The sequence below is a fragment of the Urocampus carinirostris genome, chromosome 1, assembly GCF_059441175.1.
Source record: "Urocampus carinirostris isolate Australia breed hairy pipefish chromosome 1, RoL_Ucar_1.0, whole genome shotgun sequence".
Classification (NCBI taxonomy): Eukaryota; Metazoa; Chordata; class Actinopteri; order Syngnathiformes; family Syngnathidae; genus Urocampus; species Urocampus carinirostris.
The window spans coordinates 72,068,297-72,081,452 of NC_142349.1; the positions used below are offsets into that span (position 1 = coordinate 72,068,297).

A 13,156-nucleotide genomic window follows, 5' to 3' on the forward strand; every position below is an offset into this window, starting at 1 on the left:
TTTTTTTTTCTCCTCTTCTCCTCCGTTGCAGCTGTTAGGGGCCATGAGAGTTGTTCACCGTCGTGCTGCCGCCTCGGCGGAGGGACCACAAAGAGGTCGACTTTTGGATTTGGGAACCCCCGATTGTCGAGCCGGATAGATCCATTCTTCTCTCTTCTTCAAAGGTGAGATCTTGAATTTTACAGGTTAGGATTGGTTAGTTTATTTTGTGTTTTTTTGCATCCATCGCTCTCATTTAAACCCCCCCCCCCCCCCCCCCAATCGCTATTAATAGCGGCGCTAGGATATTAACATGGTGTTGGGGAATGTCATTACAGTCTCATGGCATTTTCAATGGGAAATTTTACTTTTATTTACATCTGAATACATTTCAGGATACAATATCTATCCATCTATCAATCATCTGAATTGCTTATAGAATAGAATAGAATATACCTTTATTGTCATTGTTACAAAATGGGTTGAACATATTGTGACAACCAGGGTTGGGTAGGGTTACTTTAACTGGATTACTTTCAATGACTTTTGGATTACTCCAATACCAAATATGCTAATAAAAAACAAAAACTAAATATGAATAAAATGATGACTCACAAAACATGGTAAGCTTTCTCTCCTGGCTTTGATCTTTTTGATCTCCGGCAAAAACGAACACAAAATGCGACCAGGGTTGGGTAGGGTTACTTTAACTGGATTACTTTCAATGACTTTTGGATGACTCCAATACCAACTATGCTAATAAAAAAACAAAAAAACTAAATATGAATAAAATGATGACTCACAACACGTGGTAAGCTTTCTCTCCTGGCTTTGATCTCCGGCAAAACGAACACAAAATGCGACCAGGGTTGGGTAGGGTTACTTTAACTGGATTACTTTCAATTACTTTTGGATTACTCCAATACCAACTATGCTAATAAAAAAACAAAAAAACTAAATATGAATAAAATGATGACTCACAACACGTGGTAAGCTTTCTCTCCTGGCTTTGATCTCCGGCAAAACGAACATCAAATGCGACAGAAACAAAATGAAAAGAAATCCAAACAGCTTGCCGACATCATTTTTGCCGTTCCATGTATTCCGTTACTCCCCAAGCCTGCACAAAATGTAGTAATTTGACGTGGCACTACAGGTTCACATTTAACAGTGAGGATTAAAAAAAACGAAGATAAAGGTTATATTTGACACAATATTTACACAAGAAGTGTGGGCATGTAGGATGTTACATACAGTTTTGGGGTCGTATTAGTGCACCGCTTATCCTCAGTAGGGTCACGGGGGTGCTGGAGCCCATCTCAGCCATCCTCGGGCAGTGGGCAGGGGAGACCCTGAACCTGTTGCCAGCCAGTCGCAGGGATAAATACGATATATTTTCTATAAATATGAGCTGTTTTACAGCTTATTGACTACCAGGGTTGGTTATCCAAAATATTCTTAGGTTATTGCCAGAGAACTTTACTAGTACAGGAATCACTCCCGATAACGCGGATTACTGATAGTTGAAACCAGTGTTTTTCAACCAGTGTGCCGGGACACACTAGTGTGCCGCTGGAATTTTCCCATTTTTATCTTTCCCCAAAAAATCAGGCCATTATTCAGTATTTTTGCACTCTTCGGACGAAGAACTGTAATAGTCATCCATATCAGTAGGTGGCAGTAGATTTTTATATAATCTTTATAAACTAATTATCTGCTCATGAGGTAGCACAGTACATTTAATAACTTAATTTGCTTAACAAAACGGTTTAAGATTGCACTGTGAAAAATAAAAACATAAATAAAGCACATCGTTCTTTTTATTTTACGTATTATTTTCTTTTTATATACTAATTATCTGCTTATGAAGTAGTACAGCGAAATATTTGTCATAACTTTATTGTCAAACATTTTCGACGGGCGGTGGGCCTCGGAAAATTTGTATACCTTGGTTCAAAAAGGGTCGAAAAACACTGATCTAAACAGTCTCCCCACTTTGACAGTATTTATTATTTTTATTATTTATTTATTTATTTTTATTTTATTTTATTATTTATTTAGTATTTGACAGTAGTTATTTGTAAAAAAAACAAATTAAAAAAAAAACATTACATTACATTATAGTATTTGTCAAATAAATGCTTGAGCCTGTAAAAAGGGTTTGTTCGTTAGGTTTTTTCTCATGCTTTATTAGATTTTTAAACTTGTTTTTTGAGGAAAAGGAAGAAAAATACGTCCAGGATTTTCTAAATTTGTTAAATGGAATTCTTTTTTTCTGATTTAAATAGCTTATTACGTTGTTTTTTTTGTAGCAAAAAGAAAATCATGAAATATATTTTCCATTCGGTATACTAATTTTAATTGGCTTGTTATTTTTCTTATTTTAGTAAAATAAAAATTCTATTTTAAAATCTAATAAAAATATTTTAGATGTATAGTATACATTTGCTCCTTATCTTCTTGGCTCATACCTCACTGTGAATGTGTAAAACTGGAGTGTCATGCCCAATTTCGTTGTCACAATATGTTAACCCATTTTGTAACAATGACAATAAAAGGTATATTCTATTCTATTCTATTCTAATAGATAAAATAAATATATAGTATACAGTATAAAACTAATAATTTGTTTTATTAGGAAAACTAATAATGCAAGACATGTATTTAAAAATACATTTATAATTTATATTATTAATATATATTATTAATAATTGAATATTATAACAATATGTAAAAAATATTCATCAACTCATAATTTATTAAAGTTATATAAAATTACCATTTAAGTTATTTTTTTTAATTAACCGGAATTTGAGTTATTTTAAGTATTTTCATTTGTGTTTCACTTTATTTTCTCAAATAATTTCAAAATAAAGTAAGGTCATTCTTAAGATGTTGATATTGTACTAATATGGATAATTTTACTAATTTTAAGAAACAAATTATAGTTAAAAAAATCGTTCTCAAATAGCATGAGTGGCTAGCATTAGCAGCTAGCAAGAGTAGCTGAAAAAGAGGGAGGGGGAGAGAGCGTGAGGAACAAAAGATAAAAAGTAATGAGAGAGGGGGAAAAGAAAGGGAGAGGAGGAAAGAAATCCAAAGAGAAATAGAAAGACAGAAGGAGAGTAAAGAGAAAAGAAAGCGCAAAGGGTATGAAGAGAGAAAGAGAGGAAAGGAAAAAAGCAAGTTAGAGCAAAAGAGTTTAAAGACAGAGAGAGAGAAAGAGACAAGGAGCAACAAAGGAAGAGAAAAAGAGAGACAGAGAGTGAAAGAGACAGAATGGGAGAAAAGGGGTGGAAAAGAGAGAGAGGGAAAGAGAGAGAAATGAATACAAGTACAGTGTCTTTGTTCGAGGCACCTGGCTTTGGCAACATCAAGTTGACCTATTTCAACCTGTAGCTTGTTTTTCTCTTGCGCTTCTCTGAGTGTCGTCTTGCGGGCCGGATTCAATCCCTTAGCGGGCCTGATTTGGCTCGCGGGCCGCCTCTTTGACACCTGTGTCCTATATGGAAACCAGATGATGCTAATTGTGACACACTGTCCCTTTAACATTCCCAGAATTGATCATCTCGGTTGTTTGTTTTAAGGAGCAACATGGATGGAAGTTACGAGACGTTCGAAGAGGAGTTGGGCCCCCCGCCACAGAAGCCCGTTCGACAAATCCGACCACCAGGTGGTGCTGCAGAACCTGCCTTGTTTGCACGCTTGAAAAATTTGCAGAGCGCGACTATATTTACACCTGTACGAGTTCTTGAAAGACGATCCCCGCTGCAGTAAAGCTCGGTGACAATGCGGCCGGGTCGGAGATAGCTGCTGCGTGATTCGTTTTTCTATTTCTATTCTGGAAAAATGACGCTACGTGAATCCTGAAAGAGATTTAAGTCAAAAAAGGAAGGAAATTACTATTTTGGTGGTTAGTTGGTTCGATTTGACTTTAATTTTGAAAACAAGCCCCTTTGTCACAGTTGCCATTGTGCCCAATTGGCCATGCCTGTGTGACGCCAGCTGCAGGTCATTAAACAGATTGGCTTTGCGTCTTTTTAAGCTCAGTGCTTCTCCTTTGTCAGTCCGTCAACGAACCTCTGCCCCGCAAGACGTGGGTTCTGACTGCCCCTTTTCCTGTTGGTGTTTCCAATATTGTTCCCGTTTATTGTTGTCCTGTTTAATATCGGTTTCCAGTTTCGTTCCCGTCTATTTTCGTCCTGTTTATTATTCTCTCCAGTTTCCTTTCCCGTCTTGTTTGTCCTGTTTATTTTTGAAATCCTATTTTGATATCTTACCTCTCAGTCCCGTCCTATCCAGTATCGACCCCGATCTGTCTGATATCCGACCCCGTTTTGGCTCTCCTGTCTCCGTTCTGGTCTTGACAAAACAATGGCAGATGACAATGTTCCTCCTTTTAAATTAATTTTCTCATTTTACTCAAACTTAATTAATCATAAGAAAATATTAAAACCAAATAATTCAAGATATCAATTCACTAGATTTATTAATTAATTAGAATGAGACAGTTTTATTTCATTTTATATTTGATTTATGAATTGTAATCTTTTTAAACATTTTTTTGGATGGACTCATGTTTTATGTAGGCAGCACGGCGGCGCAGTGGTTAGCGCATGAGCGGCACAGTTCATGTCTTGGGAACCTCCTGCGTGGGTTCAATTCCAGCTCCAGACTTCCTGTGCGGAGTTTGTATGTTCTCCCCGTGCTTGCGTGGGTTTCCTCCGGGCACTCCGGTTTCCTCCCACATTCCAGAGACATGCATTTCAGGTGGATTGGCCGGTCCAAATTGTCCCTAGGTGTGACTGAGCGAGTGAGTTGTCTGTCCCTGTGTGCCCTGCGATTAGCTGGCAACCAGTTCAGGGTGTCCCCTGCCCACTGCCTGATGATTGCTGGGATGGGCTCCAGCACCCCCGCGACCCTACTGAGGCTAAGCGGTGTAGCTAATGAGATGGGGAGACGAGACATTTTGATGTTACTATTGTCCCATTCATTGCAGACATGGTCGCAGACATGTACGCAAGCGGAAAACTTGTACAGGTAAGTCATCGAAAATGAAAAATATTTCATATATTTTCCAATTTTGAACCTCATTTTGTGTTTGTCTCGTAGGAAACCTTTGCTGTTCCGCAGCCTCCGAAAATGGAAGCCAAGATGTTAGGGAAAGGTGCGCTTATGATTTTTAGTTTCTCAATTCCACCCGAAAGAAACCATATTTTTTTTCCTCAATTAGAAGCCGAACAAAACTTGCCAGAAAGCCCGTGGGAGAACGTCACCCTCAACCGCTGTCTTTTTGTGGCCATTTCCATCCTGGTGCTCACTTCCGGTTTCCACAGACTTCAGGGTGAGTGTGTTGATGTCCTGACCCAAAAACAACAGAGAAAAAAGAACCCTGACAACAAAAAACTGAAAAACGACCAGAAAATGACAGAAAAACCACCCAAATAACTGAAAACAATTGTAGAATGACACCAAAAAAGTAGAAAAATTGAGGAAAAATGACTTAGAAAAAGGCGAATACAGTCTCCCCAAAAACTATTACAATAACCAAAAATGACAAAATTCCGACCCAAAAACAACCAAAGATAAACAAAACATAAAATAAAAAACACCAAAAACGACTGAAGAATGACCCCAAAAACCAGAGAAACCCGTGGAAAACCAGTAAAATCTGAAACGAGTGAAAAACAGGTCAAAAATAAGTCAAAAACGAATGACAAAATGTAAATACCCCAAACATTGGAAAATTGCCCCAAAAAACCTCCCCCCCGCCAAAAAAAGAACCCTGACGACCAAAAATGACAAAAAACAACCCAAATAACTGAAAACAATTGTAGAATTACCCCCAAAAATTGGAAAAATGACGAGAAAAAGGCGAATGCAGACTCCCCAAAAACTATTACAATAACCAAAAATGACCAAATTCCGACCCAAAAACAACCAAAGATCAAAAATATAAAATAAAAAACACCAAAAACGACTGAAGAATGACCCCAAAAACCAGAGAAACTCGTGGAAAACCAGTAAAATCTGAATGAGAAACGAGTGAAAAACAGGTCAAAAATAAGTCAAAAACGAATGACAAAAGGTAAATACTCCAAACATTGGAAAATTGCCCAACTCCCCCCCAAAAAAGAAGAAAAATTACTAGACAAATAACCAAAAAACAACACCAAAACGAAGACCAGAAAAATGACCAAAATGACTAAAAAATGACCCAGAGACTCACAGAAACCAACCTAAAAAGAATTAACAATTACTGAAAGATGACAGGGCAACACGGCGGAGCAGTGGTTAGCGTGTGTGCGGCACAGTTCTGAGGTCATGAGATCGAACCTTCCTGTGTGGAGTTTGCATGTTCTCCCTGAGGTTGCGTGGGTTTCCTCCCACATTCCAAAAACATGCATGTCAGGTCAATTGACCGGTCCAAATTGTCCCTAGGTGGGAATAAGCAAGCGAATAGTCTGTCCCTGTGTGGCAAGCAGTTCAGGGTGTCCCCTGCCCACTGCCCGAAGATAGCTGGGAAGGGCTCCAGCACCCCCGCGACCCTACTGAGGATAAGCGGTGCAGATAATGGATGGATGGATGGACCAACTCACGACACAAAAACAACCAAAGATAAAAAAATGACCAAAAACGACTGAAGAATGACCCCAATAACCCCCAAAACAAGTGGAAAACCATTAAAACCCTAATAAAAATGAGTGAAAAACAGGTCAAAGACGAAACGAAAAATGACACCAAAAAGTTAATTCCCCAAAAATTGGGAGAAATTATCCTCTACAGGAAAAATGACTAGACAAATGACCAAAAATCAACACCAAAATAACCCTGAAACAACCAAAAACCAATCCTTAAAATAAAATACAACCAAATAATTTCCCTGAAACACGGCCTGAAAAACGGGCTGAAAAAAAGACCAGATAATGACCATAACGACGAAAACATGACCCACAAACTCACGGAGACCAACCCCAAAAATGTAAAAATAACTGAAAGGCACAAAAATAAAACGACAGAAAAAGTGCAAAAAATAGCAAATGAACAGCTAAAAAAAGAGAAAAAAAATGGAAAAAAACGGCAAGAAATCTCAGAATACAAATACCCCTCACCAAATAGAGTTACAGGCTGGTTACTCCCATGGTAAAAGCGTTCCAGGATCGCTTTCCTTTGTAACCGTGTTTTTCCCGTGTGACAGAGACGTTACGCAGTAAGAAAGTGGAGGGGAACGACGACAGCGAGGAGGTCCAGTTGGCGGAGGGACATCGGAGAGATTTACAACATGGGGGCGAAGCGCCGCAGGTACCGGAGAATTAGCCTAAATGCTAAAGCTAATACTTGGTAATATTTTCAAGAAGCATCGAGTGCATAAAGGTATGTTACACAGCAGGGGTCTCCAAAGTAGGGCACCCCCTTAGGACAGTTGAGGTACTCGCAGATCTGTTCGAAAATAGCTTACCAGTGATTTTTCTTTATTGGTTGATGTCACGAACCAGGACAGGAAACAGGAATGGAGAACCCAATCGCGTAACGTACTCACAGTTTAATAGGGAGAGGAGGAATGCGGGCACACTTGATCCGGGGATCGATGGTCGCGGAAGTGGATTGAAATACGAACAAAAGAGTTGTCAAAATCAAACAGATCAGGCCAAAAATAAAACAGAATCAAACACAGGCAAATTCACAGAACTAGGCATTTCACACAGAGTTCAACAAGAGTCTTGCAGACAACTAACGGCTCAAAGGACCGCGTTTAAGTACTCCCAGTGAGCAATCTGTCAACGCGTTTCAGCCGGTGTCCATGAGCGGGGACGATTGGGCGCCGTGGCAACCGTGACAGAACCTGGCACCACACGGCTGGGACCAATTGGGCGCCATGGCAACCGTGACAGTTGAATCTGTTAAACCCTAATTTTAATAATTAACCTGGTAATAAAATAGCAAAAAAAAACAACAACATAGTAATAGCAAGATGAATCGTTATTGTAATTCCAGTTCATGGGCTTGGATGGTCAAAGATAACCTAGTCAAGTATTGATCATTATTTTTAAGCAATCAAGAGAAGAATGGGAATTATTCATTCATCTTTTTACTGGTTTTACAGGAAGTAGAACAAACTCAACTCTAATTTATGGGTTTTATCATATGAGCGAAAGTGTGCAATTTTTGGCTAACTATCTGGCTTCTTTTTTTAGCTTAGTAGCTAGCTCTCTTCCTACATTTTTAGCTATTTAGCAGGCCATCTAACTAGCTTTTTACATTTCTTTGCATGCCATCAAGCTAAAATATTACCTTTTTAGCTAGCTATTTAGCTTTGTTCTTAGCTTTCTATCTGGCTTTTTAGATTTGAATGTTTTTAGTTTTGTACCTATTTACTTATCGAGATAACTATCAAGCCACTTTTTCTAGCTATTTAGCAAGCCATGTAGCTACGTTGCTATTTTAGAAAATGATATCACACTGGGTGCCCTAATCAGGAACCAAAAATAGCTTTGTTTTAAAAAGGTTTAAGACCCTTAAAACGTTACGGTGATCTAGGGCTACACAATTTTGGGGGAAAAGTGCATTTTCTGTGGTAGTTTTGCTTTTTGTAAATATTTTTTTTTTTGACATGCTTTAACCTTAAGAAAACAGCGCCCTCCTCAGGGGAGCTTTGTTAGGGTGGCTGTCTGCTCACGTGGCGTGCTGCTTACAAACTTTGCCTTGCCTCTATTGGCTAGTGCCCTCAGAACTTGCTTCTGATTGGCTAGTGCCGTTAAAACCCAAACTGTGACAATTATGGTTGGCCAAACGCTCCATCACTCAGAAACATGGAACTAGAAATCCTTTAAAAAAAACTGCAGTGTCTTGCAGTTACACAATCGCACTTCGTCATAAAAAAAGTAAAAATCCGCATAAAAGCATCTCACCTTCATATAAGGCCCCAAGGGTCAAACTTACCTCGAGATTACATCATTACCAACTGAGAGTATACGACTGTAAAATAACAACTATAGATCTACAAATAAGTACATAACACAGAATTGTAGTTGAATGAATGCTCTTTATTGTTAAAACACAAAAATACAAAACTCGAGGGCATCTCCTTTTAGAGAAAGTTATTTAAAGAGCAGCTGCTTGAAGTGAATTGTTTTAAATGGTTTCATCGTTATTGCCGGTATATTTATCTTAAATATTTACACATTTAAATAATTTTTTGAGGGCAAGGAAAAACTCAAAACCTCAACATCAGCTAACTACTAGAGTGTAACCTAAATGCCATCAAGAGATGCTTCTTCTAAAAAAAAAACAAAAAAAAACAAATACACTTATCTAGTTAAGTCATGTTTATTTGTGACGCCCTTAATCACAAGGACTCTCAAAGAGCTGTACACAGGGATCAGAATTTTCCGCGGATCCGCGGATTTCCGCTGTTTTTGAACCCCAAAGGTCATTCCCGTAAAACGTCTAAATTCGATGAGAAAATATTTTGGGGGGGTGAGGTATGATACGTGACTGTTTCATCACCCCAAGTTAGCAGTTAGAGATCGCGAGAAAAATCAGCAAAAAGAAGCGCAGCGCATTAGATCTATAACACACAACGTGGTTTAGCTAACTAACAAATAGATCGACTCCTACCATTGGTCGATAGGTTCGCTGATAACCAATCAGCGGAGCTTTTGTTCAGAGCATTGGCTTTCTCAAACATGGCGCTCCTTCCGGTCTTTTCAAACGGTGAAATGAGTGTTTGAAAAAGTAAATATGAAAATACTAAGAAAAGAAGACGAGGCTTTTGTCTCCGAGATTGATAAAGGAATCAAGAATAAATTGAAGTGGTCATGGCTGGAGAAGACTGTCACAGTAAACGTTAAAATCGGCGCAAAGATCGAGAAAGTTACAGAAACTTTGAGCCAGTTCGTCGCAAAGTGTGATGTTCCAGGGAAAGCAAAGTGTCTATACTGTGTCGATCTGATCAATTATGGTACGCGAGGTTGTGTGGCACTGATCGATCATGCTAAAATGAACAAGCACAAAGCAAAAATAGCTTGCCGGCGATCAAATGATGCACTCGGATCCGCATTTAAAATCGGCAGTGAAACTAACAGTAACACCACCGGTTCAACATTATTGGCCGTTCCAAATCCTTCCACTTCAAATACTAGCAGCAGTCAACCACTGGTTCCCCTGTGTGACAGAAAATCCCAATCTGAGGTATTTATAAATCTATTTATTTATGAAATGATTTTATCTTTTGTGTTTATACAATATTTAGAACAGGATAAACAAAATTTATGACATGTATTTTCTTTAAGCATGTTCAGTTTGTGCATTCTATTTTCAAATTAATGATGAATGGTTATTAATGTATATATTTTCATATATATTGTTGATTAGTAGCTAACTACAAGGTCCATCTTCATCATCAAAACACAACAACAATGGTTGTAACATTGTAATCCCCCAATTGTTTTAAACATCTTAAAACTGAAAAAAATACATGGTTTCTGTTTTGTTGGATTTAATTCATTCTAGTGCAATTTTCACATAGCAAACAAGATAAATGCTGTTGGCTTCAGGGGGGCTTGGCACCCCTGAGCCCCCCACCCTGCGGCCCCTGGCTATTTCAGCTGAAAATGAAAATCTCCATTCTGATCCCTGTGTACAGACTACATACTACAATAACACCATCCCCTGATCTAAAATCTACATGAGGGAAAGGAAAAACTCAATCTCAACATCAGCTAACTACTAGAGTGTAGCATAAATGCCAAAAAAACAACAAATACACTTTTCTAGTTAAGTCAAGTCATGTTTATTTGTGATGCCCTTAATCACAAAGAGTCTCAAAGGGCTGTACAGACTACATACTACAATTACACCATCCCCTGATCTCAAACCTACACGAGGGAAAGGAAAAACTCGAAATCTCAACATCAGCTAACTACTGCTAGAGTGTAGCCTAAATGCCATCAAGAGATGCTTCTTCCAAAAAGTAACAAATACACTTATCTAGTTAAGTCAAGTCATGTTTATTTGTGACGCCCTTAATCACAACGAGTCTCTGTACAGACTACATACTACAATTACACCATCCCCTGATCTGCAACCTAGATGAGGGCAAGGAAAAACTCAAACACCTCAACATGAGGAAAATGAAGAAACTTTGAGAAGGGGCCACACATTAGGTCAACCCCCTTCCAAAATGACCAGGCCGCAATGGATGATACAAGGGCATCAACAAAAATACAGACATCAACATGAAACTTAGGTCATTCATAAGCTATAGAATACAATTTGTTTTTAAGCCTAGCATTCCACAGCAGCAGGGCATGAAAGGAGAACCCTCTTGAAGCTGCAGATTTCTTCTTGGCTCTTGGGATCACTAGTAGACTCGTATTTTCCACGCAGGAACATAGGGGGATTAAATCCCTCATCATGGAGGTCACAGTGAGATTTTTCACTTTTTAGAACCTAAATCCGGACTCTATTTCCAGACCGAGACCAGCCTGTGGGAAGTTTTACTTCTATGGCTGCCGGACTTCGGCGACGAAGAGGACGACGACGAAAAGCGGACGAAGAAAGGATCGCCGGCCCTCCGCTCCGGCGGTCTCAGAAACAAACCCCTCCCGGATGAAAAGCTCATGAAGCAGAGCGGAGGGACTTTATCGACTCGGAGGGCCGAACGAAATCGGAAACGACAAAAGAAACCGAAGAAAACGAAGGCGGACGAGCAGGAAGCGGTATCCGAGGCGATAACAAAGGAAAAGAAGACAAAGACTCAAAAAGGATGAGTTCTCTTTGAGGCGACACGGAATTTCTTGCAACTTTTAGTTCGAGTTAACTCGTTTGCTCGAGTTAACTTATTTGCTCGTGTGAATTTCTACAAACACTGTGCCAATAAAAGTCAGCCATGTTGCTTTCCGAAATCTTTTTGCTGAAATAAATGGTGACATCGTTTATTTCCAACACTGTCCCCATGCATCCATTTTCACTTCCCATTCAATATTACTTAACCGGGTATCAGCAGGAATTATGATTTTGTTTGAGTGTTCCTTCCGAAATATTAAATTGGAGACACAGTCGTTTTGAATTGGCCGAAGTTTGAGTCTTGAAATTGAAATATAAGAAAACAAAATTGGTTGTTTTTTTGCAAGGAAGAAAAATAGAATAATTTGCATTAACATTTACTATTTTTTAACATGGGGTCTTTTTACGGGGTATACAGCAACCCACCTTATGACGTGTTTTACTTTACAATGGGGATTACATTTTGTCGGTGCCTCTTTGCCATTTTCTTTACTATATGACACGAAAAACTTAATTCACATGTCCCAACCCTGCATCCATTCGGTAACTCCACTGTACCAGCTCAGGTCACATCGCAGGATGGGTCAAATTTCATTTTTCCTTTACATGAATATTTGTGGTTTGCTCTTTTAAACTTATATTACACACAACTAGTATTTTTTGAATAAAGAATTGCATTATTTTCATTTCCCATTCAATATTACTTAACCTGATAACAGCAGGAATTACACATGATTTTTAGAGTGTTTAATCTTAAGTATTAAATTGGAGACAGTCATTTTGAATTGGCCAATTCTGTGTTTCCCTTTGTGTAGTTTGAGTCTTGAAATTAAAATATAAGAAAACAAATTTGGTTAGGAAGAAAAATAGAATCATTTGCATTAACATTTACTACTTATTAACATGGGTTCTTTCTAGGGGGCATTGAGTAGGCATACAGCAACCTACCTTATGACGTGTTTTACTTTACAATAGGGATTACATTTTTTTCAGTGGCTCTTTATGTCATTTTCCTTATTATAAAACACCCACAAAACATTTCACATGTCCCACACCTGCATCCATCCGGTAACTCCACTCTACCAGCTCAAGTCACAATGCAAGATAGGTCAAATTACATTTTTCCTTTACATGAATATTCATTATTTGGTCTTTAAAAAGTATATTACGCACACCTAGTATTTTTTAAAATAGAATTTTGTTATTTTAAGGCAATAGCTAATTAGCATAGGTTTCTATCACCTTTATACAGCAATTTCACTTTGTAATTCCCACCTCAAAAATGAATTCAGGTTGTATCCTGGGGATCTACCTAGTTTAATAAGGATGTAAGGAATGAATTGCTTATAAATTGATGGCAATAGCTGACATAATATCAGATAATTTGGAT

General features: G+C 38.4%; 1 protein-coding gene across 1 annotated transcript; it reads left to right on the top strand.

The window, feature by feature from the left end:
- LOC148376741 (uncharacterized) lies at window positions 1-11,925 on the top strand. Its single transcript, XM_088350246.1, has 7 exons — window positions 1-164; window positions 3,567-3,652; window positions 4,979-5,019; window positions 5,092-5,146; window positions 5,213-5,323; window positions 7,178-7,281; window positions 11,454-11,925. The coding sequence occupies exons 2-7, from the start codon at window positions 3,574-3,576 to the stop codon at window positions 11,748-11,750; spliced, it is 687 nt and encodes a 228-aa protein (XP_088206372.1). The 5' UTR covers window positions 1-164; window positions 3,567-3,573; the 3' UTR covers window positions 11,751-11,925.
- Window positions 11,926-13,156: the final 1,231 nt, after the last annotated feature.

Excerpts from the sequence above, each read along its gene's own strand:
- LOC148376741 (XM_088350246.1), top strand. The coding sequence starts at position 3,574 with ATGGATGGAAGTTACGAGACGTTCGAAGAGGAGTTGGGCCCCCCGCCA. Across the intron at positions 5,147-5,212 it reads AGCCAAGATGTTAGGGAAAG|AAGCCGAACAAAACTTGCCA; the intron begins GTGCGCTTATGA and ends TTCCTCAATTAG. Across the intron at positions 5,324-7,177 it reads CGGTTTCCACAGACTTCAGG|AGACGTTACGCAGTAAGAAA; the intron begins GTGAGTGTGTTG and ends CCCGTGTGACAG.